This window comes from Convolutriloba macropyga, chromosome 2 (assembly GCF_964194025.1).
Source record: "Convolutriloba macropyga chromosome 2, txConMacr16.3, whole genome shotgun sequence".
Classification (NCBI taxonomy): Eukaryota; Metazoa; Xenacoelomorpha; order Acoela; family Convolutidae; genus Convolutriloba; species Convolutriloba macropyga.
This window is the reverse complement of record NC_134469.1, coordinates 48,110,335-48,135,577: the sequence shown is the minus strand read 5'-3', so window position 1 is coordinate 48,135,577 and position 25,243 is coordinate 48,110,335. Positions and strand designations below refer to the sequence as shown.

General features: G+C 36.3%; 2 protein-coding genes across 2 annotated transcripts in view; both read left to right on the top strand.

Annotated features, from left to right (window-relative positions):
* Window positions 1-25,243, top strand: part of LOC142358715 (uncharacterized) — a 405,321-nt gene that overhangs the window by 132,407 nt on the left and 247,671 nt on the right. The gene's annotated exons all lie outside the window — the stretch shown is intronic.
* Window positions 1-25,243, top strand: part of LOC142358716 (uncharacterized) — a 163,235-nt gene that overhangs the window by 132,401 nt on the left and 5,591 nt on the right. Inside the window, exons 2-8 of the mRNA XM_075410249.1 lie at window positions 2,559-2,624; window positions 7,355-7,695; window positions 9,809-9,872; window positions 10,161-10,359; window positions 21,885-21,954; window positions 22,674-22,884; window positions 23,306-23,528. Coding sequence (XP_075266364.1) covers window positions 2,565-2,624; window positions 7,355-7,695; window positions 9,809-9,872; window positions 10,161-10,359; window positions 21,885-21,954; window positions 22,674-22,884; window positions 23,306-23,528 — 1,168 coding nt within the window. The 5' untranslated portion in view covers window positions 2,559-2,564. The remainder of the gene's footprint in view (window positions 1-2,558; window positions 2,625-7,354; window positions 7,696-9,808; window positions 9,873-10,160; window positions 10,360-21,884; window positions 21,955-22,673; window positions 22,885-23,305; window positions 23,529-25,243) is intronic.

The following is a 25,243-nucleotide window of genomic DNA, read 5'->3' as shown; positions in this document are numbered from 1 at the left end:
ACTTCTGTGTTTGCTATTTTTCACCTGATTTTCTCAACTAATGATATAAAACATGTTTTTATAATGCATAATTGTAGTAATCAAAGGGCAGTTAATGATTTCAATGACTTCGAAGACAATGTATTTTTTATTAGAATAAGAGTATTCTTTTTGGGTTTTGCCCATTATGGGGGTTCTTTTTGTTTAATAGCTGCCCTCATCTTTTTTTACTTCGTCGAATAAAAGTTTGTTACGCTTTGCCCCCGTTTTGCGGCTTTTTCGACATCTTTTTCATTGTTCGCTCATTATGCTCAAATTGCTTTTAAATAGCAAGTGCTCTAGCAAGTGAAATGTAACCCTTGACACTGCTTGTGAAGAAGCACCACATGACGTAAAGCACATTTTATACTGCAGTGTGAACACTTCGGACCTGTAAGTGATTGACCTGATACCGTCAGTGCAAGACAACCACACTGCACAGAATAATCCGCCTTCCTTGCCCCTTTCCCCCGATGTTGACTATGCCTCTCCTGCCCACCTAGCCCGGACCGCATGTCATTCACCATGGCGTAGATGCAGAAAGGTCGCCGCACCACAAGCAAGTTGTGGATAGGCAGTCACACTACTACTAATATATCTATTTTTATTATGATACAAATGCAACTGAGGTACCATTTAAAAACGGCAATCAGCGCTGGTATCTCGCCAAAATTACGTGCGAATTGGAGCTCTGTGGGACAGCTACAATAACAATGAACACTGGCCCCACCCGCGCCGGGTTATGAGGTTATAATTCGTATGTGACGTCACTAGTTTTCAAAATGATTGATTTTTTGCCAAATTTCCGTTTTCCCCCTTTTTGCTTTGTTTTTGATTTCCACGAGTTGTTTTAGTTTGAACTCATTATGAGTATATGTAGTGTCAACATTTAGATTAGGTCTTTTTCTTTTTTTTCTAAGATTGCTTGTAAATCATATTGGAAAAATGTTGCTGGGAAAATGTTGATTGTTAGGTCCATGTTGTAAATTATTCAGTTGTTGGGATTGTAATTCTGGACTTGTCCTTCTGTGTTTTTACATTTTATCAAAACTTGTTAAGGAGGTAGAATTCCATGTTTGACAGCAGGAGGTAGTTTTTTGACGTGTAAAGTTTTTTAGTTCAACATTTCTTATGTCCCATTTAGCGTATCGTTTTTTATCCATCCATCTTTGTTTTGAATGATCATTTTATTAGCAAATACATGCCTATTGTCTTCGCTCTACTGTTGTTAAAAATTTGTAAATACTTCATCTCTGTTGTACTGATTTTCACCTTTTTTCCATTAGTTAGCTGAAGCTATTGCCGAATTTGGTGGAAAAGTTACCCATGAGTTCTTATGGCTCATTTGTATCTAAGCACATGATTCACCAAGACTGTTTAAGAGACGTAAACTCATGGCGTGAAGGGCGGTTCTTTGAGTTTGACCTCCCTCACATCACCCCCCCCCCCCACTACCTCCCTCACTCGCCACCCGTAACAGCACGCTCGAACCACCGCCAGGCGTTTTCAGTTAAGATAAAGCTAGCCTCCCTAAACTGCAGCAGCTACTGTCAAAGACAACTGCTCGCCAGTCGTTTGAGAGCAATAAGCTCGACATCAGTCGGTTATATTTTTTATTTCATGTAATCCAGCAAATCAAATTTTTAAGCGCAAAATTTTAACGTAATCAGTTACTAGCTAATGCTTACAACTCAGGATCTGTTTAGTTTTTATGAATTTTGACTAAATAATTGACGAATTTTTTTACATGACTTTTGGGAACTCATGACGAAACTCATTCTAACTCTCAACACAATGAGTTTTACAGTTTTGCCTGTTAAGGCTTATGTCTAAAATCTCATTTGTGTAAGTTAACTGTGCCGTTCATGTTGGAGAAGCTGTAGTATCGAATGATTGTCTATGTAAACACCTGATTTGACACCTGATTCCTCGGACGTGAGAATTATCATAAAATCACAAAATAAATCAGAATCATATCATAAAATGTGTCAGAAAAATATATGATCACTAAGGTGGTGGTGTGGGGGGGGGGGGGGGTGCGGTGAACAGAATAGACCAAAAATTGTGATAATTTAAACCAGAAGGTGATGATTAATTACTTCCACTCTTTTTTCTAGTCTTTTTTTCCACTCTTTCTTGGAGTCTATGCTGGTAGGCGCAATTTTTAATAGTTTTGAACCATCTTTCAAAGTGAACTATGAATGAGGCGAACGTTGGAAGCAATTTCTCCAATTTGAATAATTTGATGTTCTTAACTTATGTATGTAGCTATGTAACGATTCGTTTTCGGTGCTACATAGTTGACAATAACAACCTGTTAAAATATCCGAACCCGTTTGCTTGAGAATGACATTCTTATTTTCTATCTCAGTGGTAAATTTGTTATGTAAATGATGACCAAAAGGTTTATGAAATTTATATTTTCTTCGGTATATATGTGCAAATCAGCAATTAAAATTTATTTGTACATTGTCTTAAGCATCGTTTGAATGATTCTACCTTTACCATTCACTGCGAAACCTCATTTTCTTCATTTCAGTTTTCAAATGCGATCAATAAAACTGGCTCTACAAGATGAAGCGCGTACTCTTCTGAAAAAGTTCAAGGTGAGATTCTGTTTTCATTATATTTCTTTGTTCTTCAACGAAATATGTGAAGTGGCGATGAGCTCAAAATTCTTTTCTCTCTTCTTTGAACTCTGCATAGAAAGTTATAGTGATTAAAGTGCAAATTTCAATTTCACCGTATTGGTAAAGCTTCCCTTCTGCCGTTTATATGAACATTTGAGCGGGTATGATGGCGGTTGGAAGTGTCGATTCGATCTCTTTATGTCTAACTATTCGATTTCTTTACAAAATTAGAATATTCAGTCCCACTAAGCACTGGAGGGATGCTCTTCAAATGTCCAGTCCTCGCTCACACAACTTGCAGTCGTTTTGCTTTCTGCTGTATGCGAACGGCATAAACTCAACAGGCAAAGAAATTTAGAAAATAAAATTTTACTTCCTGAAAAGAAAAGTATAATGCAAGACGAGGTTTCCTCATGGGCAACAAAATATTACCATGTAAACTAATTTTTTTAAAAAAAACATCAAAAAAACTTTTTTAAAAAATAGTTAATGATGTTGGGAAGAAAATTTTGCCAAACAAAATAGTGGACAAAAATTTCCTGTCCGAGTAAACCAATAAATAGCTGACACTTGATCGTTTCTAAGAGCAAACTGTAATCTTTGGATTAATTTGCCTCGAAAACTTGATAGATAAGGAAAAACAAGTTCAAAGAACTAAACGAAAGGCCTATAACAAAAACACAAAACAATACCATTAAAAAATGTTGGCTGTTCTGAAACTTTTTAATTGCTCATGAACGAAGTCCATAGCAATTATTGTTAACGTGTGTGTCTTTTTTATGCAAATTTTTTGCTTGACAATTTTGTGCTTTTCTTCTAGAACATTCTTTGACTTCTCAAGTGAATTTTACGCTTTGGTTCACTGTTGAGTGATCTCTATTGCTCTCTCCGAAGTAAAGCTTGTTGCTAAAATATAATTGGTTGCAGTTTGGGAAAGTGAGTGACACAGCACAGTGGTTAGTGCGGGTGGCTATAGATCGGGAGGTCAAGGGATCGCATCCCGTTAAGGCAAGGTTTTTTGCACCCATAAAGAAACATTGATTTAGGCTACAGACCCTGAATTAAATTGCTTCGCATGTCGTTCAAGAGTAATTCTTCCGACATTTGTCGTTTATGTTTTTAAATTGCTGCGATAACTGAGCGCAGCTATTTTTGGCGTTTATTGTTTTCTGCAATCCAAGGGACTTGGATTGTATTGGTGCACTGTCTTTTTTAAGACAGACCTGTTCGCACATTTTGTGACAAGTTTTTGACAAATGAGAATTCAAATTAGAAAGATGATTTTAATCACACTGGAGTAGTGAAGGGAGAGAAAAAGCCAGTAGATTTGAAGCCTGATTTGTTTCCAATTATCTTTAAAGTAGAGTGAGAAATCGCTCTTTGCTCAAAATTTCGTTTTTTGACAGCTTCTTTTTTTCACGTGCGGCAATTCGACTTCTATTTGCTGTTTTCTGATTTTTAGATGACGGTTTCATATAGTCATACACGTGTTTAATTGCTCTTGAACGCAGTTCATAGCAATTATTGTAAACGTGTGTGTCTTTTATGCAAATTTTTCGCTTGACAATTTTGCGCTTTTCTTCTAGAAGATTCTTTGACCTCTCAAGTGACTTTTTCACGCTTTCGTTCTCCAATTTTGAGTGATCTCTAGTGCTCCGAAGTTGCTAATATAAAATCGGTTGCAGCATAGGAAAAGTAAGTGACTTGTTAGTTCGGGTGTTGATGGATCGAGAGGTCAGTGGTTCGAATCCCGGTGGGGTCAAAGTTTTTTGCACCCATAAAGAAAAATTGGTCTAGTCTAAAGACCATGAATTAAATTGCCTCGCCTGTCGTTCAAGAGCAATTCTTCCGACATTTGTCGGTTTAGGTTCTAATAATGCAGAATTGTACTTTTTATAGTCATCAAAGGACAGTTATTGATTTATTTGACTTAGACGCTGATTGTTTCAATGAAATATGAATTATTTTTTGTTTGTATTTGCTCTCAAACAAACTCTTTTTTTAAAGCAATTATCTTAGTCCTGTCGTCTTTTATGGTTGAATTTTGTTTTTGCACGATTTTTCGTCTGACGCTTTTGTCTGTTAGTCCTCCAAAATAGGGATGACTATTTAACGCCCGTAGGGCTTTAACTGTTCGGCATACGGTTAGTAGTTGTGTATGCGATTCACCAAAACTATTTTGAGGAACAGAATTTATCGTGGAACATACACACACACCCTTATATACTTCACCCTCCTCCCTCCCCGCACCATTCACCTCATTCCAAACATAACCGCAGCACGCTCGACCCCACCCACGCCACGCTCACGCCTCAATTCTCACATTTTCAGTGCTCTAGTCCTTTTTATGCGATTTTTTGCTTGATGCTTTTTACTTTTCTTACTAAAAAAAAGATGTTACGCAATGGTGAAAAGATGAAGATGTTACGCAATGGTGTGAAATGAATTTGACCTCCCCAACCCCCCCCCCTCCCACCTCCTCCGCCAGCTTCCAGGCTCGCACACCTTGTTCACCGTATGTCTCTTCCCTTAAGATAAAGCTAGCCTCACTAAACTGTTGCTACTGACGAAGCCAACCGCTCGCCAGCAATTTTCTCGACGTAAGTCGGCTGTGTTTTGTTCGTTTTGTTGCCCTGTTTCTTAATTTTGTTGTTGACTGGTTTCATTGTCTTTCTAATGAGGACTAATAGAAGACGTGTAAAATGTTTAATTGATAGCGAAAGGTTTTAACTTATTTGTCTCCACTTGTTTTCTTGAAATATCATTTTTTTCGCTCTTGCGCAGTTTTATAGTTTTTTTGTTGTGTAATCAATTGGTCGCATTATTGCGTTTCTTGTCTTGTCGCTTAATCTCGTGCAAGTTCTCTTTGGTGTTCTAGTACGGCGTATTTGTCAATGCATCGGCTTAAGGTTCAGCTATCGCTTTCATTGACGTAGGTATGTTATGTTTTCGGATGGTCTTTAATATTAGAGTTTTTGAATCTTGCCGTCATCTGTTGTCTTTTTTGTCACTTCTCAGGTTTTCTGATTTTATATTTCTGTGTTTATGTATGTGTGCTTGTAATTTGTTTTTTTTTTGCATTTTGTTTTTTTTTGCAATAATTTTAAAATTTTCTTTTGCCAAATTTCTGTTTTTGCCCCTTTTGCATTGTCTTGTTCTCAACAAATTTGTTTCAAGGTCTTCTAAGGACGTGTAATATCAATATAACTTGTTGTTTGCGCAAATTTGTGCTTTGTTGACTGGTATAGGTCAATATTGCTGGGGAAAAGGTTCATTGTTAAGTCCTTAATTAATTCAGTTCTTCAGATTTTTTCACACCTTTTTTATGACTTTGAGCTTTCAAAACGGGAGAAATAGGTAAAGCTCAGCGGGCATCAATTTTCATTAGAGGCTCTAAGCAGCGTCTAGTTGTCCTTTAAATGCTTAATGTGGTGAAGCTGCTTGGAATGTCGTAAATTAAAGTTATAAGATCTTTATTAGGACCTTTTGAACCCAAAATTTTGCAAATTTTTTGCGTTTTTTGTCATTTTTTTGTCGGACCAGTCTACAAATTTATCGATCTTTATGAGCCAGTGGAACTATTTAAGGTTTGAAATAATAGGGATACTGGATAGTCTCTGGAGACCATGAAATGTCTGAAGATGTTAATTTTACGAATTTTATCATGATTTTATTAAAATTTGCTATTGTTTTTCTATTTTTTGTTAAATTTTTTGTCATTTTCTAAGTTTAACAATCTTTCCTGGACAACAAAACTTTTTTATGTCTTGCAGATGGGTTTTTATGACAGTACTCCAGAGACAAAAAATGGTTTTTAACATTTTTGCGAAATGTATAAATTTTAGTTTTGCACTTTGTTTTTTTTGAAGCATTTGTCATAACGAAAACTTTTCTAAACGTTCTAGAAACATAGGTGTAATACAATTTAAAAGCTTCGTGCGCAGGCACGCATGCCCACACGTACAAATATTACAAACACACACACACACACACCAAACACTACGCAAAAACACATACAAACCGCAATACCAAAAAACCTTTGTGCCTAACATAACGAAACGTTTCAGTTGGCCTAAATTAGGCCAGTTATTTTGTAGTATTGATGAACATTGGTTTTCAGTTAGAATTACGCTTTGTAAATAAAAAATCTAATTTTTTTTAAAAATCTTTGTGGAGTTTCCCGATCAAAGAAATTAGTTTTTCATTAGACAGAATTGGGCACAGACTGGAAATGATCAGTTCGAAGAGCAGATGCAAAATACAGAGAAGTCAAAAATGTTTTTGTACTTTTCAAACCAATATATGAACATTTGTATTGTTTTTAAACCTGGCGATTCGTCGTGAACTGTTAATTTCATTATAGACGTGATTGGTTTGAACGATCATATGCGACATTTTGTTCGCATCATATGGTATAAAATGTAGCTAATGAAAGGATGGCAGAATATTTTGTTTTGTATCATCTAAATATATCTTTCTTTAGGTCAATACTTTACGTAAAACTACTGTTAATAGCTGAGAATGAGAGTTAGCGCGAGTAGTGTTTGTATCTTATTTCCTCAACTTGACAATGGTGTTTGCAGTGAACACCAAAGCTCTGATTGTAATACTTAATTGTGGCCGCAAATTACTGGCTGCTTATTTGTACCCTATTGGTTAAATGATTGTTGAATTCTCTAAAGCAATAGTGGGTTGTACATGTACAGGACGAGAAAGAGCAGAATGGTTCTGTTGGGAAGCAGAACGGTAGTAACTCAGTATCTTTTCTGACGTCATCAAAACGGGGTGACGATGTCATCTCAGCCTCAGCTGTCACAGCAGGAAGTCAGCGCTCTACTATAGGATCAACAAAGAGTGGCTCCCCTGGAACTACCAACCATTTGTCACCCAATTCAGTACTGCACAATGCATCTTCCAGCCGACACTACTCGGTGGTGGCACTCAACTCTTCCTGCCGGCTCAAACCACGATCCAGAATCAAACATGCCACTACTTTGAAAGGACACATTGCCAAGGTTTACAGCATGCACTGGGCAACGGATTGCAGGTAATTTAACAGGCCTGATGTGAATAGATTTCTAATACATTTGATCGGGTTGGCATAACCAGAACCAATCGGCAGTCTATCGTTAATGGGGTTGAAATTCTGAAGCCGGTTGTGCAAATCTAATTTTGCCGAATCACCATCGGAAAATTATAGCGAGCATTGCTAGCGAGGTCTGCTAGCAATTATTTGATGGAAAATCTTATACGCATGATTTAATGGAGTACTTCAGTTGATTGAAAATAAGTTCATGGCATCAGATTCATGGATGTTTTTGTCTGTAGTTCTTGTTCAACTGTGTTTCTTTCTCGCCTTAATTTGTGTAATAGGTTTCTTATAATCAAATAGTCTCATTTTTCGCATACTGTTTCATTTAAAGTTGATATTAGTTGCAAATTGATTTCAATTTTTTATATAGCATTCGAGTTATTGGTTGAATTTTGTTGTTCTAGTGATTTTGGCGAGTTTTCGATCTGATTGCTATTAAATCTGAGTTGTTTGTAAAAGAAAATGAATTTATTTTTATCGAATTTTGGACCATTTTTCACCTGTCAAGCTCTATTCAATCGTTTCTCTATTCACTATTTAATCAAAAGCTATTTTTCAGGTAATGCTGCGCAGAAGTGACACTTCAAGATTCAACACAATTCAAGATTGACAGATCTTAAAGTGTCACTTCAAGATTAAAGTGACACTTCAAGATTAAAGATTATTGAGAGCAATTCGTCCGACATAGTCGGTTATATTGAGCATCATGGCAATAGCGCCTCAGGTGTCACTAACGTGTTTTATGGTATTTTTTATCCTATAATATTCAACAAGCAACAATCATTTTTTGTTCCAAATTGAAGAGTGTATGCTGTAATCTCGTTTTTAATTGCTCTTCAAACGAAGTTTCTTGCAATTAATAGCCGCGAAGCGAATAAAGGCTATTATTGGGAACATCGTGTTTTTTTAATTCGTCGTCTCCATGGATGATTCTTACAACCTGACTTCTTGGAACTGACTTTTTCAATGACTTCAGTGACTTCTACTGCTTTGCAGTTAAAGTTTGTGCGCGTCACGTCATTTGTTCTGGTTTTAGGTCAATAGCGTGACCTACCTCGCTCAAAAAATGACTTCTGAACCCGCTTAATGAACTTTGAATTTTATCAAAATTTACTAGTTAAAGGTAAATAGTTTGCATCGAAGTAGTGCTAGTACCAGACGTATATGCCCTAATTCTTGAGTATGAGAGTCTTGAGTTTTTGATTTTGAATATTAATTTTGAAAAAGCTTCATTAGAGTTTTTCCTTATAGAGCTTATGTGTCTCATAAAAATGAATCTAACCAAAAAGTCTAGTGGTCTATTAAAGGACTAGTGGTCAATCTGTGTATCTTATTTCTTTAGGTGTTTCAATTCATGGAAGGCCACATGTGCCAATCGTGGCTATTTTTCAGCAATTTGCCGGCTATGTTTATAATAGTCTTGTGGTATTTTTTCATGCGATTTTTTTGCTTAACTGATTTTTCGTCTGTCCCATTTGACTTGTCGTCCTCAAAAACAAGATAAATAGTTAGCGCTTGGAGGGCATTAAGTTCTCTCAGAGCCCTAAGCCTTACTATACTCTAAGAATGCGTTTCACCCAAACTTTTGAGGAGACTTTCATGGTGTGAAGGGCTTTTTAATCTTAAAGTTTTAACCCCCCCCCCCCCCCCCCTCAGTCTTCCCAACCCGCTTCCCGTCCTCCCCCTCCCCCAACGCCCAACCCGCTTCCCGTCCTCCCCCTCCCCCAACGCCCAACCCGCTTCCCGTCCTCCCCCTCCCCCAACGCCCAACCCGCTTCCCGTCCTCCCCCTCCCCCAACGCCCCCCCCCCCCCCCCACACACACACACACACACACACACACACACACACACACACACACAAACAACCACCGGTCACACACCTAATGCTGGCATTTTTACGCCGCAGCTGGCTACTACCGAAGCGAACCACTCGCCGGTCGTTGGACAGCAATTCGCCCGACGTTAGTCAGTTATGTTTCTAATTTTTGACCGTATAATTTCATACAGTGAATAGTATAAATTTCCAGCGTATGATGTTCCGCACTAAAATGTGGCAATCTGTTTCAGGAGATTGGTCAGTGCTGCTCAAGATGGTCGGTTGATCGTATGGGACGGACACACATCTAACAAGGCTTGTATATTTAGTAATTGGGAATGTTGCGAAATGTCGTGGTATGGATTGGTATGATTGAACATGAATGCTCTTGTTTACTGTTTACTTGATTAGCCATCCAAGATCCTTGATTTCCTTTTCTATTTTTGTGCATTATTTACATCATTGATTTGAGTACCTCGATAGGTTACTAAAGGTATCAGTAAGGCGGATACTAAATTTGTGAATAAATACTATTAAAACAAATTTATTGAATAGGTGTTAGTTCATTGAAACTATAATTCAATACCTAGGCTATTTTTTCAGGAGCATGCAATTGCACTACGGTGTGACTGGGTGATGACTTGCACCTACTCTCAGTCTAACCGAATGGTGGCCTCGGGAGGACTGGACAACACAGTGTCCATATACAATCTGGAGACCAGATTTTCTGACCTCACCGACAAGGATCAAGCTAAGACGCCCAACAAGAGTCTCTCCGTGTACTCCTCATGCGGACACACTGGTAAATAAGAACAAATCATTAAACATGTATAAGGGCATTGTGTTTGATTTTACGTATCAATAGATGCGTTCAATTAACCTTAGCTGCAAAAACTAATGTATATTTTCAACACCTGAGGTTATAGTTGTTCCTAACCAAAACTTTTCAAAAATTTTGATTAGTGTTGCAACCCCCAATGAAATTGGGGTTGCAATTTTATACCAGCCATGCTTTTCTGTCAACTGATATCTTTTGCCGAGATATAAAAATGTCGTAATCCTTAGGAGGCTCCTGAAAAACAACCAATTGTTTATGATTTTTTTGTCAAAGTTTTGTTTCTCAAAGGAAAATGCAGGATCAAAATTATTTTCACATTTTGACCTCTCCTCGCTTCGCATGTACTTTTTGTGATTAATGTTTTACATTTTTTATAGATATATAGCGGCTCTGATCTTCTCAGCAGGCTATTATTGCGCTCCTACTTTTTTTGACAATCCAAGGAATTTGGATTGTATTGGTGCTCTGTCTGTTTTTGTAAGATGTTTTCACACCTTTTTCCATGACCTCGAGTTTTTAAACTGGGATAAACAGTCAACGCTCATTAGAGGCCCTTTGCTAATTTTGGCAGTCCTTCAAGTCCTGAGAGTGGTCCAGCTGCTGGCCTTAATTTAAGGTTAAATGGTAATTTTTAGGAGGTTTTGAGTACAAAATGGTGTAATTTTTAACGTTTTTGTCTGATTAGTCTTGCATTCACGTTTTTAAAAGTTGATAAAGTTGATAAAGGTATTTTGCAAGACATGATTACTTTCTATGTTGATATTATGAGCTATATGTTTTGGCAATGCAGGCATAACCAAAAAAAATGATACTAATTTTTGCACTTTAAATCTTTTTTGGAAATTTTTTGAGGTTTTTCTGGCTCAGTTGCCACAAAATCTCAGAGATATATAAGTTCACCCAGAAACAAGGGAACTTCCTCTTAAGTGTAATAATGTGTTACTGCTTAGTTGGTAGGGGCAATCGAATGTGTTCAACATTTTATTATCGGGAATTTTCGTGATTAAACTATATTTTTTGTCAATTTTCTGAAAATTATCATGTTCAAAGTTTATCTATTTTTATGGAGCAGTGAAAAGTTTTAGGCTTTTAAATGAATTACTGGATAGCTTCTGAAGACTATGAAATAGTTCTGAAAATGTTAATATCATTGATTTTAGCAACATTTCATCAAAATTCGCTGTTTTTTTTTGGCCATTTTTGACCCTTTGGACATTTTTGGCCATTTTCTGAGTTTATTGATCTTTAAGGTCCAATGAATTTTTTAGGTCTTCAGATGACTACTGGTTCGAGTGCAAAAAATTGGTTTTGAACAAATCAATACAATCAATACTAATTTAGAAATTTAAAAACTTTGAATAAATTTTGCATTTTCAATTATAAAGTGTCCAATTTCTTTATCTTTAGTGGCCGATAAATCCCTTTCAAGGCTTTTGCGTACGTTAGTGGATGTATTTTATTGGATCAAATTATGTTTTCAGGGTAAAACTTTAAAAATTTTTAGAAATGTTTATTTTGTTTAGTTTATTTGTTTTAGTTTCTCTAAACTTCTGGGACAGCTTTTCTTTCTGGCTGGAATTGTCCAATTGAACTGCTGGTCAGATTCAATAAATCTAAATTTTTCTTTCAGTTTTTTAGATGATTTTACCCTCATATTCTCAGCTGGCTTTTAATGTGGCTGTTTTTAAAACAATCCAAAGAATTTCAATCGTATTGGTGCGCTGTCATTTTTCAAGATATGTCGTTTTTTCGAGTTTTTGATGTCAATTGAAAGTCAAATTAGACTGGTGACTTTACCGTAGATGTTAGAGCCGAAACATGGGTAGAATAATTTGTGCTGCCTTTAGAGTTTAGTGAAAAATTGGTGTTTGAACAGAATTTTGGTTTTCGAAAGGAATTTTTTTTCAGGCGCAACAGACTTCCTTCGTCGTTTTTTCCCGGTTCTTGTAACTAGTTCTTATAGTGGTATTTGATTGCTGTTAAACCAAGTTTGTAGCCATTATATTAGTCCTGTTGGTGTTTGTTTAATACCATCCTTCGCCTGACCAATTTTTTGTCTGACCAATTTGAATTTTCGTCCTTAAAAACGGTGTAAGCAAGTAGCGCCCAGCGGGCTTTAAGTTCTCATAGCCTTTCAGCTCACTAATATCCAAGTCTGATTCAAAGAAGCTGTTTTGGAGGCTTGTATGGTGTGAAGGGCGGTTCTTAGGGGCGGTTCATTGGAGATCCTCAGCCACAATTAGTAGTCCTTCAAAGACTTAGAGTGGTGAAGCTACTGGGAGCTCTTATAAGGCTAAAAGGTGATTTTTCGAGTTTTTTTGTGGGACCAGTCCAAAATTAGGCTTCTTAAAGTTGATTAAGGTCTTCTGCAAAACTTAAGTATTTTTCGACCATTTTAAGAGCTATATATTTTGGTACTCCAAACAAAAACTCAAAACTTTTACTAATTTTGAGTTTTTCTGCCCTAGGTGTGAAGGAACCTCCTCTAGGTTTTTATAATAGGCTACTCCATAGTGTTATTTGCCATAGGTCTAGTGGTAATGGAATGATTTTTTTAACATTTTAACATCACGAATTTTAGCATTTTTTTCACAAAACTTGCTTTTTAATTTTGACATTTTCGTCGTTTTTCAAGTTTTTGCCATTCCAGAGGCCAGAAAACCTTGTTTAGGGTTCGATAATAAGTTACTGAAAAAAATTTTTTGGCCATGGAAAAGTTTTCAATTTTTTAATATCACAAATGTAATCAACTTTTTGATAAGACTTGCAATTTTCTCATGTTTTTTTTTTATTTTTTGTGATTTTTAGGTTTCTCCACCCTCGAGAACCAAGGTGCCTCCTTAAGGGTTTGATAATGTTTTTCTAGAGTTAATGGAATGGTTATCAATATTTTATTTACTTGAGTTTGTGCAGTTTTTTATAACCTTTCTTTTCCAACAGCCAATTAACGTCCTCTAGATTTTGATATTAGGTTAGTGCATATTTTCTAGATGTAAGATTTTTTTTCAAGATTATAATACTACGAATTTAAGCAATAAGTTTTTAAAAATATTTATGATTTTTATATTTTTTTCCGGTACCTGGGCCCAGGGACCTAAAGCAGGTTTTGATAATAAATTGCTGCATAGCTTCTAGAGTTAATGGAATGGTTATCAATATTTAATGACTCAATTTTTAGCAAATTTTTGATAAATTTTATGTTTTCAAATTTTCGGGAAAATACCCTTCGCAAGTTGATGGATCTTTATGAGCCAGTGAAACTATTTTTTGGCTTGGATTAGCGATACTAGATAGTCTCTTGAGACAATGAAATGATTCTGAAAATTTTAATATTACGACTTTTAGCAAAATTTTGTAAAAATTTGCTATTGTTTTTAAGATTTTTGTCTTTTTCTGAGTTTAACGAGCATTACTAGCCAACAAAACCTTTTAAGTGGTGCAGATGGGTTACATAACAGAACTCAATAGACAAAAAAGGCTGGCAAAATCAAGAAACTTCTATTTCTTACGAAGCTAGAAAACTAGAAGTTGCAGAGTGGAATCTCATCATGGAAAATGTTCCTGGCTCTCTCTCTCTCTCTCTCTGTCGGTTGGGGTCTCTTTCCTTCTCTTTCTCGTTAACGTTTTCTCTCTCACTCTTTTCTCTCTTTCCTTAACTCTTTTGCTGATGCCGCGCTTCAGCTGCTGTTATGTGGCGTGAAGCAATCATCTATTACCCTCATTAGCGCTAAAATATAGTAGAAATATATGAGCACATCTTTATCACAAGTGATTTAACTCAAATCTTAAAATCAGCCCAGATTTATTTATAGATTTGTTGCCTGCCATTACAAGAAGCAATATTATTTCGGCTTTCTTTTTTGCTAGGTAACTTGGCATAAATTTACTGATTCTTGTGTGAAACAGATCAGCTGTATCACTCAAAGCTACAGCGTGTATTTTCCAATACGAGTATTTAATTGCCCTCAAACGAAGTTTGTAGCATTTATATTCGTCCTGTTGCTCTTTTTTATGAAATTTTTCGCTTGACCGATTTTTCGTCGGACCAATTTGACTTTTCTACCGCAGAAACGGGATAAAGAGGTAGCGCCCACTGTGCTTTAAGTTCTCATAGCCTTTCAACTCACTAGTCTCCAAGTATGCGATTCACAGAAACTGTTTTGGAGACTTATGCTTATAGTGTGAAGGACGGTTCATTAGAGGCCCTTAGCCGCAATTGGTAGTCCTTCAAGTGCTTAGAGTGGTGAATTTGTTAAATTTTGCAATTGTTTCCAAAATTTTTCAATTTTTCTTTTTCTAAGTTTAACGACCATTACTGGCCAACAAAACTTCTTAAGTCTTGGAGATGGGTTACTTGACAGAACCTTCGAGACAAAAAATAGTTTGGAACTTTTTACTGCGAAGTTGAAAACCTTTGTTTTTAATTTTGCCTTTTTAAGGTTTTCCTATGATTTATTTACTAACAGGGCTAGAAAACTAGAAGTTGCATAGTCGAATCTCATCATGTAAAATATTCCTATCTCTCTTTCTCTCCCTGTCTGTTAGGAATTCTTTCCTTCTCTTTCTCGTTCACGTTTTCTCTCTCTCTCTCTCTCTCTCTCTCTCTCTCTCTTTGTTGATGCCGCACTTCAGCTGCTGTTATGTGGCGTAACGTCATCATCTCTGATTTTCATTAACAATGAGTTGTAGTGGAAATGTTTTACCATAAATGACTTAACAGGCACTTTTTAGGAAAACGTTGTTAATTGCTCTCAAAAACAATTTGTAGCAAATATATTAGTGATCATGTTTGTAAATCGCAATGTATATCTCTTTTATGCAATTTTTCGCTTGGTCGATTTTTTTTCGTTCGACGCATTTGACTTTCGTCTTCAGAAACGGGATAAAGAGGTAGTTCCCAATTTGCATAAAGTTTTTAGAACTTGCAAATTTTTTAAGTTTTTAGAAATTTTATGTCATTGTTAGGTTTCTCTAGCTTCAAGAGCCGCGGAATTACCTCTAGGGTATAGTAATGTGTTACTGCATAGTTTATAGATGTAACGGAATGTTTTTCACAATTTTAATATCACGAATTCAAGCAAACATTTGCTATTTCATGTTTTTGATTTTTTTTCCGGCACCAGGGGACCTAGGACCTCCTCCAAGGTTTGATAACAAGCTGCTGCATAGTTTCTAGAGTTAATGGAATGGTGGTAATTTTTTTATTCCAGTTTTAGTAATTTTTGGATAAATTTTTAAATTGTTTTTCAAATTCTTGGGAAAATTTTTTATCATGTTCCAAGTGTATGGATCTTTTTGAGTCAGTGAAACTATTTCATGGTTAAAACAGGGATACTGAATAGTCTCTTGAGACAATCAAATGGTTCTAAGGATATAAATATCTTGAATTTTAGAAAAATTTGTTAAACTTTGCAATTGTTTTCAAAATTTTCAAGAGTTTTTGTCCTTCTCTGATTTTAACGACCATCACTGGCCAACGAATTTTTTCAAGTCTTGGAGATGGGTAATTTTACAGAACTTTCGAGAAAAAAATTGGCTTTGAACTCTTTACTGCGAAGTTGAAAACTTTTGCCTTTTTCAGTTTTTTTAATGATTTACTAACAGGGCGAGAAAACTAGAAATTGCAGAGTCGAATCCCATCATGGAAAATAATCCTCTCTCTCTGTCTCTCTGTCGTTTATGTTTTCTTTCTTTTTCTTTCTTGTTTACGTTTTATCTCTCTCTCTCTCTCTTTATTGATGCCACACTTCAGCTGGTGTTATCTGGCGCAATGTCATCATCTCTGAGCCTCATTAACAATGAGTTATAGTGGAAATGTTTTATCATAAATGAGCTAACGGGCAGTTGTTAGGAAATCATTGTTAATTGCTCTCAAAAACAATTTTGTTACAAATATATTAATCATGTATGTCTGGTTTATGCAATTTTTCGTTTAGCCGATTTTTCGTCTGACGCATATGACTTTCGTATTCAGAAACGGGATAAAGAAGTAGCGCCCAATTTGCATAAAGTTCTTTTAGAGCCGTTCAGCCCATTAGTCTTCACAAATGCGATTAATAGAAACTGTTTTGGAGACTTATACTTATAGTGTGAAGGGCGGTTCTTAGAAATTTATCCCCACCGTTCCCAAACCCTCCCACCGCTCGCCGGTCGTTTGAGAGCAATTCGCTCAACGTTAGTTGGTCATTTTTATTTTGTGTCTAATAATGTAGTTGTATTTTTTGACTTCATCAAAGGGCGATTAATGGCATATATGGCTTTGGAATTTTGTTATATCACCGATTGATCGGTTTACCCGTTTTGTAGTTAACTTTTTGTTGTTGTCATGACCGTTCTACTTGGCCCTCGCCAATGACCGTTCTACTTGGCACTCTAATGACTTCATTAATGACAGTTTTGACTTTTCTCATGAGGCTTAAATGAGTCTAATTAATGGGTTCATACTTCTTGACATTTTGTGTTTTTGAATTTTTCATGACAATATTTTGAAAAAATTTTGTAGAATTTCTAAGTTTCTTTCGTATTTGTCGTATCACTCGATCATATTTTTAAATAGATCAGTCATCTGTTGCTGATGAAGAGTAAAGAATGGAATTACTTGTTTCAATTCACAGTTAATGCTTTTTATGACTGACGCAAATTGTTTAGAAAAGTAGAAGAGTTTTGCCTATTATTCGTTTTGTTTACTAGACTGAGTCACATTATTGACAACGTTCATCGATTGCGAATGAAGCGTCATTCAATCTAATTAGTGACTTATGTTCAAAGCAATGTTAGCTTTAAACTTTTAAAGAAAATTATGTGGTAGAGTTTGGAGAATCGTTTATCTAGCTTTTTTGTGGTCTATTTATTTTGTAAAAATAAGTTCTCTTTGACCTGGTGCAGAGTATTTATCGTCTTTTTGTCGGCTTATACGTTTAGTTACAGTTTTCATTGACTTAGTTGCCTTTTTTTTCAAAAAAAAATTTATTTTGAAATATTTGATTCTTGGCTTCATTGTTCTTTTTGTTCCTGTTTTCATCTAACGGACCTGCTAATGGTTGTTTTTTTTTACTTCCAAAGTTGCATTGTATGCTGTATGTTGTGTTCTTTCTTACTTTGAGACATCTAATTTTCCAAAAAGATAATGATTGATCCCAAGTTCCTCACTTTCTGCCCTTTTTTCATTGTCTGTCACTGATTTGCACAAGTTTGTTTTGATTATGTACTCTTTCATAGGACTTGTCTCGTCAGTAATTTTATAAGTGTTGTTGTTTTTGTTTTATGAACTCTAGATATTGGGGCTTTGCTGACTGTCACAGGTGTTGGGGCTTTATGTTGCCGGAATAATTTTTGTTGTTCTGTCCTTAGTTAATTCAACTTATTGGATTTTATAGGAGGTACCGGCATGCTTTTTAATTGCTCTCAAACATTATGTTAGTCCTGTCGGTCTTTTTTATGCGATTTTTCGCTTTACCGATTTTTGTGTGACGCTTTTGACTTTTTGTCCTCAAAAACGGGATAAACTTGTAGCGCCTAGCGGGCATCAAGTGCTCTTAGAGCTTTTCAGCCCTGTTTCAGCTTAAACTGTTTTGGAGACTTATACTTATGGTTTAAAGGGCGGTTCTTAGAGGTTGAAGACCCCTCCACGGTTGACCCCCCCCCCCCCACTATTGCCGCACCCCCCGCGCGCTGTTGCCGCCCACCCCACTGTTGCCCCCAGCCCTCGTTGCACCCGCTCCCCCTGTTTTTAGCTACTGACGAACAACGATCGTTAAAAACACGCAAATTTTTACTATTTTGCACAAATTTTTTTAAGCTTTTTGAAAATTTTTGACATCTTTTGATTTTTTTAGTCCTAGGTAGTCAGAGGAACCTCCTCTAGGTTTGTTTAGTAATAGGTTACTGCATAGTTTCTAGTGGTAATGGAATGGTTTCAACATTTTTTTTGTCAAAATAGGCAATTTTTAATTTTTTGACGTTTTTCCGTATTGAGGTTTTTCCAGACCCAGGAGCCAGAAAACCTCCTAAGGGTTTTGATAATAATTTTCTGACAAATTTTTATTGGCCATGGAATAGTTTTTCAACTTTTTAATGTCACAAACTTAAGCAAGTTTTTAATAAAACTTGCTTTTTTCAAGTTTTTTTTGTAAATTTGTTTTTTTTAAGATTTTTCAGCCTCAAGATCCAAGGAACCTCCTGTTGAGTTTGAAAGTAGGTTACTGCATAACTTTAGATGCAATGGAATTTCTTGCAAGATTTTAACACCACGAATTTTATCATTTGACATTTTTTGCCTTTCTCAATTTTGACATTTATAGTCATTATTCAGGTGCTTCAAGAGCCTCAATTTTTTCAGCCTCAGCAGTCAGGAAACCTCCGTTAGGGTTTGATAATAAGTTACTGCGAATTTTATAGTGGTCATGGATTAATTTTCAATATCACAAGTTGTTGCAATTTTTTAGAACTTGCAAATTTTTTAAGTTTTTAGAAATTTTATGTCATTGTTAGGTTTCTCTAGCTTCAAGAGCCGCGGAATTACCTCTAGGGTATAGTAATGTGTTACTGCATAGTTTATAGATGTAACGGAATGTTTTTCACAATTTTAATATCACGAATTCAAGCAAACATTTGCTATTTCATGTTTTTGATTTTTTTTCCGGCACCAGGGGACCTAGGACCTCCTCCAAGGTTTGATAACAAGCTGCTGCATAGTTTCTAGAGTTAATGGAATGGTGGTAATTTTTTTATTCCAGTTTTAGTAATTTTTGGATAAATTTTTAAATTGTTTTTCAAATTCTTGGGAAAATTTTTTATCATGTTCCAAGTGTATGGATCTTTTTGAGTCAGTGAAACTATTTCATGGTTAAAACAGGGATACTGAATAGTCTCTTGAGACAATCAAATGGTTCTAAGGATATAAATATCTTGAATTTTAGAAAAATTTGTTAAACTTTGCAATTGTTTTCAAAATTTTCAAGAGTTTTTGTCCTTCTCTGATTTTAACGACCATCACTGGCCAACGAATTTTTTCAAGTCTTGGAGATGGGTAATTTTACAGAACTTTCGAGAAAAAAATTGGCTTTGAACTCTTTACTGCGAAGTTGAAAACTTTTGCCTTTTTCAGTTTTTTTAATGATTTACTAACAGGGCGAGAAAACTAGAAATTGCAGAGTCGAATCCCATCATGGAAAATAATCCTCTCTCTCTGTCTCTCTGTCGTTTATGTTTTCTTTCTTTTTCTTTCTTGTTTACGTTTTATCTCTCTCTCTCTCTCTTTATTGATGCCACACTTCAGCTGGTGTTATCTGGCGCAATGTCATCATCTCTGAGCCTCATTAACAATGAGTTATAGTGGAAATGTTTTATCATAAATGAGCTAACGGGCAGTTGTTAGGAAATCATTGTTAATTGCTCTCAAAAACAATTTTGTTACAAATATATTAATCATGTATGTCTGGTTTATGCAATTTTTCGTTTAGCCGATTTTTCGTCTGACGCATATGACTTTCGTATTCAGAAACGGGATAAAGAAGTAGCGCCCAATTTGCATAAAGTTCTTTTAGAGCCGTTCAGCCCATTAGTCTTCAAGTATGCGATTAATAGAAACTGTTTTGGAGACTAATACTTATGGTGTGAGGGGTGGTTCTTAGAAATTGATCCCACGCCCTCACCCACCCACCGCCCCCACATCAGCCACCCCTATCCACTTTTGCACCCCCGCTGCGGTGCACCCCGGCTGCGCTCACATTACGCCCCTTCATCTAATCTAAATCTAGCCTCACTAAACCATGGCTTGTTGCTGACGAAGCCAACCGCTCGTTTGAGAGCAATTCACCCGACGTTAGTCGGTTATGTTTTTTTTTACTTCGTCGAGCAAACTTTTGTCTCTCTCCATCTTTGTTCACAGCCTGTTAATCAATTTGCTTGAAATCTTAGGCTTCTTTAGGCTTGTAGTCTTCGCTCATTCTCCTGGAAGTGCGTTCTCATTTTCGACATAAAAAACGTGGTAAACCATGATGCACAATTTATTATGCAGACTATTTGAACTTTCTTATTAAGTTTCAATTGCATCTCTAATGCTTTTTGTTTTGATACTAGCACCTGCATTCTCGCATTAAGAAACAGGAGAACGTCGAACTACGACATCAAAATAGGTTGCTGAAAAATCCTTTTTATTTTTCTGTTCTTTTAATCACTAATGGAGTTACTGGAGTCAATAACTGCTAATTTTAGGCAATCTACCGGGTTTGTTTAAGAACTGCAATAGCGATGACCGAGTTTTTCGTTTCTTTTTGGCGTTGGGGTAATCTGACGAGAAATACGATCGAAAATTTTTTCGCTAAACGAATAGGTTTTTCTGTTCATGTACGCCGTTTTCAAATCAGTTTGTTTTTAGCTTGATCTTAATTCAGCCATTTTGATTATCTGTGTATATAATAACCAGTTAATGTACTTGTGAGTGCTTTTTTGACTATTTATTAGCCATCAAGATGCAACTGTGATTTGTTTTCATTTTGTAATTGTTGAAACTTTTTAGCGGTTTTGTTATCCAAGTCTACGGGTATTTCTTTTGATTGCAGTTAATATTTATGTTGGATTTCGATATCTTTGTTTTACCGGTATCATTAATATGTTGTTTGTCGACAAATATTATTAAAGTTTCTGTCTTTTGTATTTTTGGGTGAATGTTTTGGGCAAAATTTTTAGCAATTTTTCTTAGTCTTTTTGGTCTTTCAAATTTTAGCCTCTCACTCCGCGCCGTCACTACACCCCTAACTCCACACGCTCAAGCCCAGTTGAGACCCCCCCCCCACTCTTCTCACCAGTCCCCATCTTCTCAACCCCCCTTGTCGCTCCCTCTGTGTTGTTAATCTGACGCGTCTTAAGTCTCACTTGCTACTGACGAAGCCAACCTCTTGACAATCATTTGAGAACAATTTGCCCGATGTTTGTCAGTTAGGTTTTCCAGATGTCAATAAATTTCATTTCCAAAGTTAAATATAATTTGGGTGATAGTTTTATGCATAAAGCAAAAGATCCTTACCAAATATCAGTGAGTTTTCAAATACATTTTCCGTTTAAATTTCCGTTGTTTGCATCGATCGATCTCAGCTAAATTTCAAACCCACTTTTAGAGAGAGCGTAAATCACTTGTCGAATCAAAGCGAATTTTTACCGTTTGTTGAACAGAAAATTCTGCTGTTTGCATGAAGGCATTTTAATCAAGTTTTTTTGGAAAGTTTTTTCTTTATCAGCCATTTCAATCTTGACACACTGGTAAACCTGCAGCGCCTATTTTGTATACATTCAATTTAATAGAAAAATTAAATGGTCAGCTATCATCTGGTTTCTTTCAGGCAGTTGGTTCATTGTGCTTATTCGTTGGCTCAATTTGTTTCTAAACAGAGTTTAGTTGGTAAGAAAATTTTTTATCGGGCTTTTAAAATAAAAATAAGCTAGAACAGTTGCGAAATTAGTTATTGCTCATATTAACTTAATTGTTTCAGCTTTCATATCGCGGGCCAGATTTGTGAACAGCGATTACGAACTATTGTCATCTTCGGGGGATGGAAAATGGTTAGTAGACTAACTAGACTTCCGAACAATAATATTTGATTCGGCTTTTCGTTTCACCAGCGGTAGAGTACAATTGACAAATCTTAACAAATATTTAAAGACTAGTTTCTTTAAATCTTCATCCGGTCTGAATCTAAAAATGGTATGATATGATGAATTGAATGCTACATTTATTTGTTCAGTCTTGCTCTCATTTCTAAGTAAAGTTGTTTCTGGCCTTAAAATGTGGAACTCTTATTGCGGTCAGATGAATTATTTACCGGCTATAATTATATAAAAAGGTTACAAAATGTACACCGTTGTCGATTCCTACCTCTATTTTGGAAAAAGAAGTTTGGTTTTCTTTTCATTTACAAATATGAGCTTTCAATCGGCACAATTTGGAAGGTAGTTTTTTAAATACATTGATCTATCGCTAGGTGACTCACTGAATGAGAGCTTTTTGTTTTGGTATTTTTTGGTATTTGCTTGAATCTGAAGAGATGTCGGTTGTCATCTAAATTTGAAATTTGATTTAAATTGTCTCTGTAATCTGTATTCAGTTACATAAACGTACAATCTCTATATAACCTTACAATTCATCTAAGTTGAATCTGGTGAGCGGTCATTGATAAACTCCAACGCATATCCTGCATCGCGTACACTACCGTGAATTGCTGCCTTGGGATAACATGTTAATATTTCATGAGCGCATTAGAGGTGTATATTTGTGTGCGTAGTGTGTTGTGGGACCTGATGGATCAGACTCCAAAGACAGAGTTCATTGGGCACAAGAGCGACGTATCTTCGTTCGCCTTCTCCCCAGACTACAGACTATTTGTGACAGGAGGCGGAGACTGCATTCCACGACTGTGGGACCTTAGACTGGGCCAGACGGTGCGCCTCTTCACTGATTTGGAGAGTCCCAAACAGGATATCAATGATGTTGCGGTGAGTGACTCTGCACTCGGCTTTCAATCATATCAGATGCCCCCTTAATCTGAAAAATAATTAGTATCTGGTTCTTGGTAAAACTTCTAGTACGTGCAAGATGTCGCTTCATGAATTTAATAAACAATTCAGTCCGAAATTGCCTCGTTAAAACAAAGGAAATAATAAACCGTATGAGATGTAGTCTGCGGATAAAATCTCGCTAAATATCTCATCCAAACTGGCTTCTTCTTGCATTTCTAAGAGAGCGGTGTTTTTAAGCGCAAGATTTAATTTTGATCTTCTAAGCAATAAAGAAAGTTCATTTGACTTTTATAAATTCTATGGCAATAAACTAAATAGTTGCACTATGTACTAGAGTTTAAGCAGTTTACAGCAGCTTTCAATTAATCTATCTCTATATGCTTGTGTATTTTAACAGTATTTCCCAAATGGATACGCGTTTGCCACTGCCAGTGAGGATTCCTCGGTGTCTCTGTTTGATATCCGGTCCAATGCTCAAATCAGCAAATCGGACGAGACTGGTGCAGGTAATTCGGCCTGTTCCCTCGCGTTCTCCAAAAGTGGACGACTTGTCTTTGTCGGCTACTCCTCCAGTCCCTACTTGGCAGCCATTGACATCATTAATCATTCCACTCATATAAGTAAGTACTCGTTTGCTAACAATTTTTACACGAATTCCGCCAATGATATGCCGGCACTCGTGTTTCTGGTACAATAACTTATTATTTTTAATAACCTCCGTCACCATGTCAACTACCATTATTTAGGTGCTGGTTTATTAGTTTTACCTTTTTAATTATGCTCTTGAACGAAGTTCATAGCAATTATTGTAAACGTGTTGGTCTTTTTTATGCAAATTTTTTGCTTGACCGTTTTTGCGCTTTCCTTCTAGAATATTCTTTGACTTCTCAAGTGATTTTTTCACGCTTTCTTTCTTCATTTTTGAGTGATCTCTTCTGTTCTCACTCCGAAGTAAAGCTTGTTGCTAATATAAAGTCGGATGCAGCGTATCAAAACCATGGGCCAAATAGCACAGTCGGAAGTGCAAATTGTATTGAAGCAGGAGGTCAATGGTTCGAATCCAGGTGGAGTCAAATGATTTTCCACCCGCTTGTCGTTCAAGAGCAATTCTTCCGACATTAATCGGTTCATGTTTTAATAGCCGCGAATGATAGCAAGGTTTATAATTCGTCAACTTCCCTATTTTTGTAACGACCATTTGATCGCGCACCGAAAAGCGCAATTCTATTGCTTAGGTGCTGAATTTGTGTGCATGACGTATTTTGAAAAAATTTTATGGTGTGACGGGTGGTTCTTAATCTTAAGAGTTTGACCCCCCTCCCTCACACCCCCTCCCCTCCCGCCCCAACATTCCCCCATACACCCTCCTCTACCCTCCTGTACTTTAATGAATTTAAATTGAGAATAAACTAAGTTAATAAAACTGATTGTTACGAGGATATGTTACTAGAACGAAATAATCGTTTTTCTTTTGAAATTTTGCGTTATATCAATAGACTTTAAAGGCAGGATTTCAAATTTTCTAGCTAGCATTTTTTTCATCCGGTCCAGTAATCTGTTTTAAGCACGAAGCCATGTAAGCCGATTGAATAATGCTTTAGTCCATTATGCCGCGGCAAGGGGTTGAAACGCCTCATCGTTTTGATTTTTCTGCACTGATTTAAAATTATCTATAACATATCAAAATGGGATGAAATTTTAGAGAAGTGAAATAACGTGGGTTTAATAGTAGGGATGAAATTGGAAGAGTGGAAAAGCAGAACAACTCCACTCTTCAGACTCTACCCCCTTCGCTTTCTCCCTCACAGTGCTTGACCTGCATTCCCCAATCTGCTCATTGCCCCTAATGCTAGCATCTGTAATCCCCAGCTGGCAACTACCGAGCCCAACAGCTCGCCGGTCATTTGAGACAAATACGCCTGACTAGTCGGTTGTTTTTTATTGCTCTAATCCTACGAGTGTTTAGGTCAACCGTGGGATAAATTTCTATCATATACTACCTACCTACCTTACTCAGGAGGATGACTTCTGTAGTCTTATTAAATCTAGATTTAGAATAAACCATAAGTGGTAGTTATTAAAGGTCACGCAGACTAAATTGTTATATGACTATGTTGACCGAAAATTTTCATTTTTGAAATTTGTTTGCAATATGTCAATAGAATTTGAAAAGGGGATTTCGAGTTCTATAGGTACAAATTTGTTGTCATCTTCCCCCGTAATCTGTTTTAACTACGAGCATCTTTTGTGTTTCACTTAAATCGTCATCAAATTTTCTCTAAAACTTTTAAGGTCAAAACTGCAATCAAAAGAAACTGGATAGAGCCCGGGCACA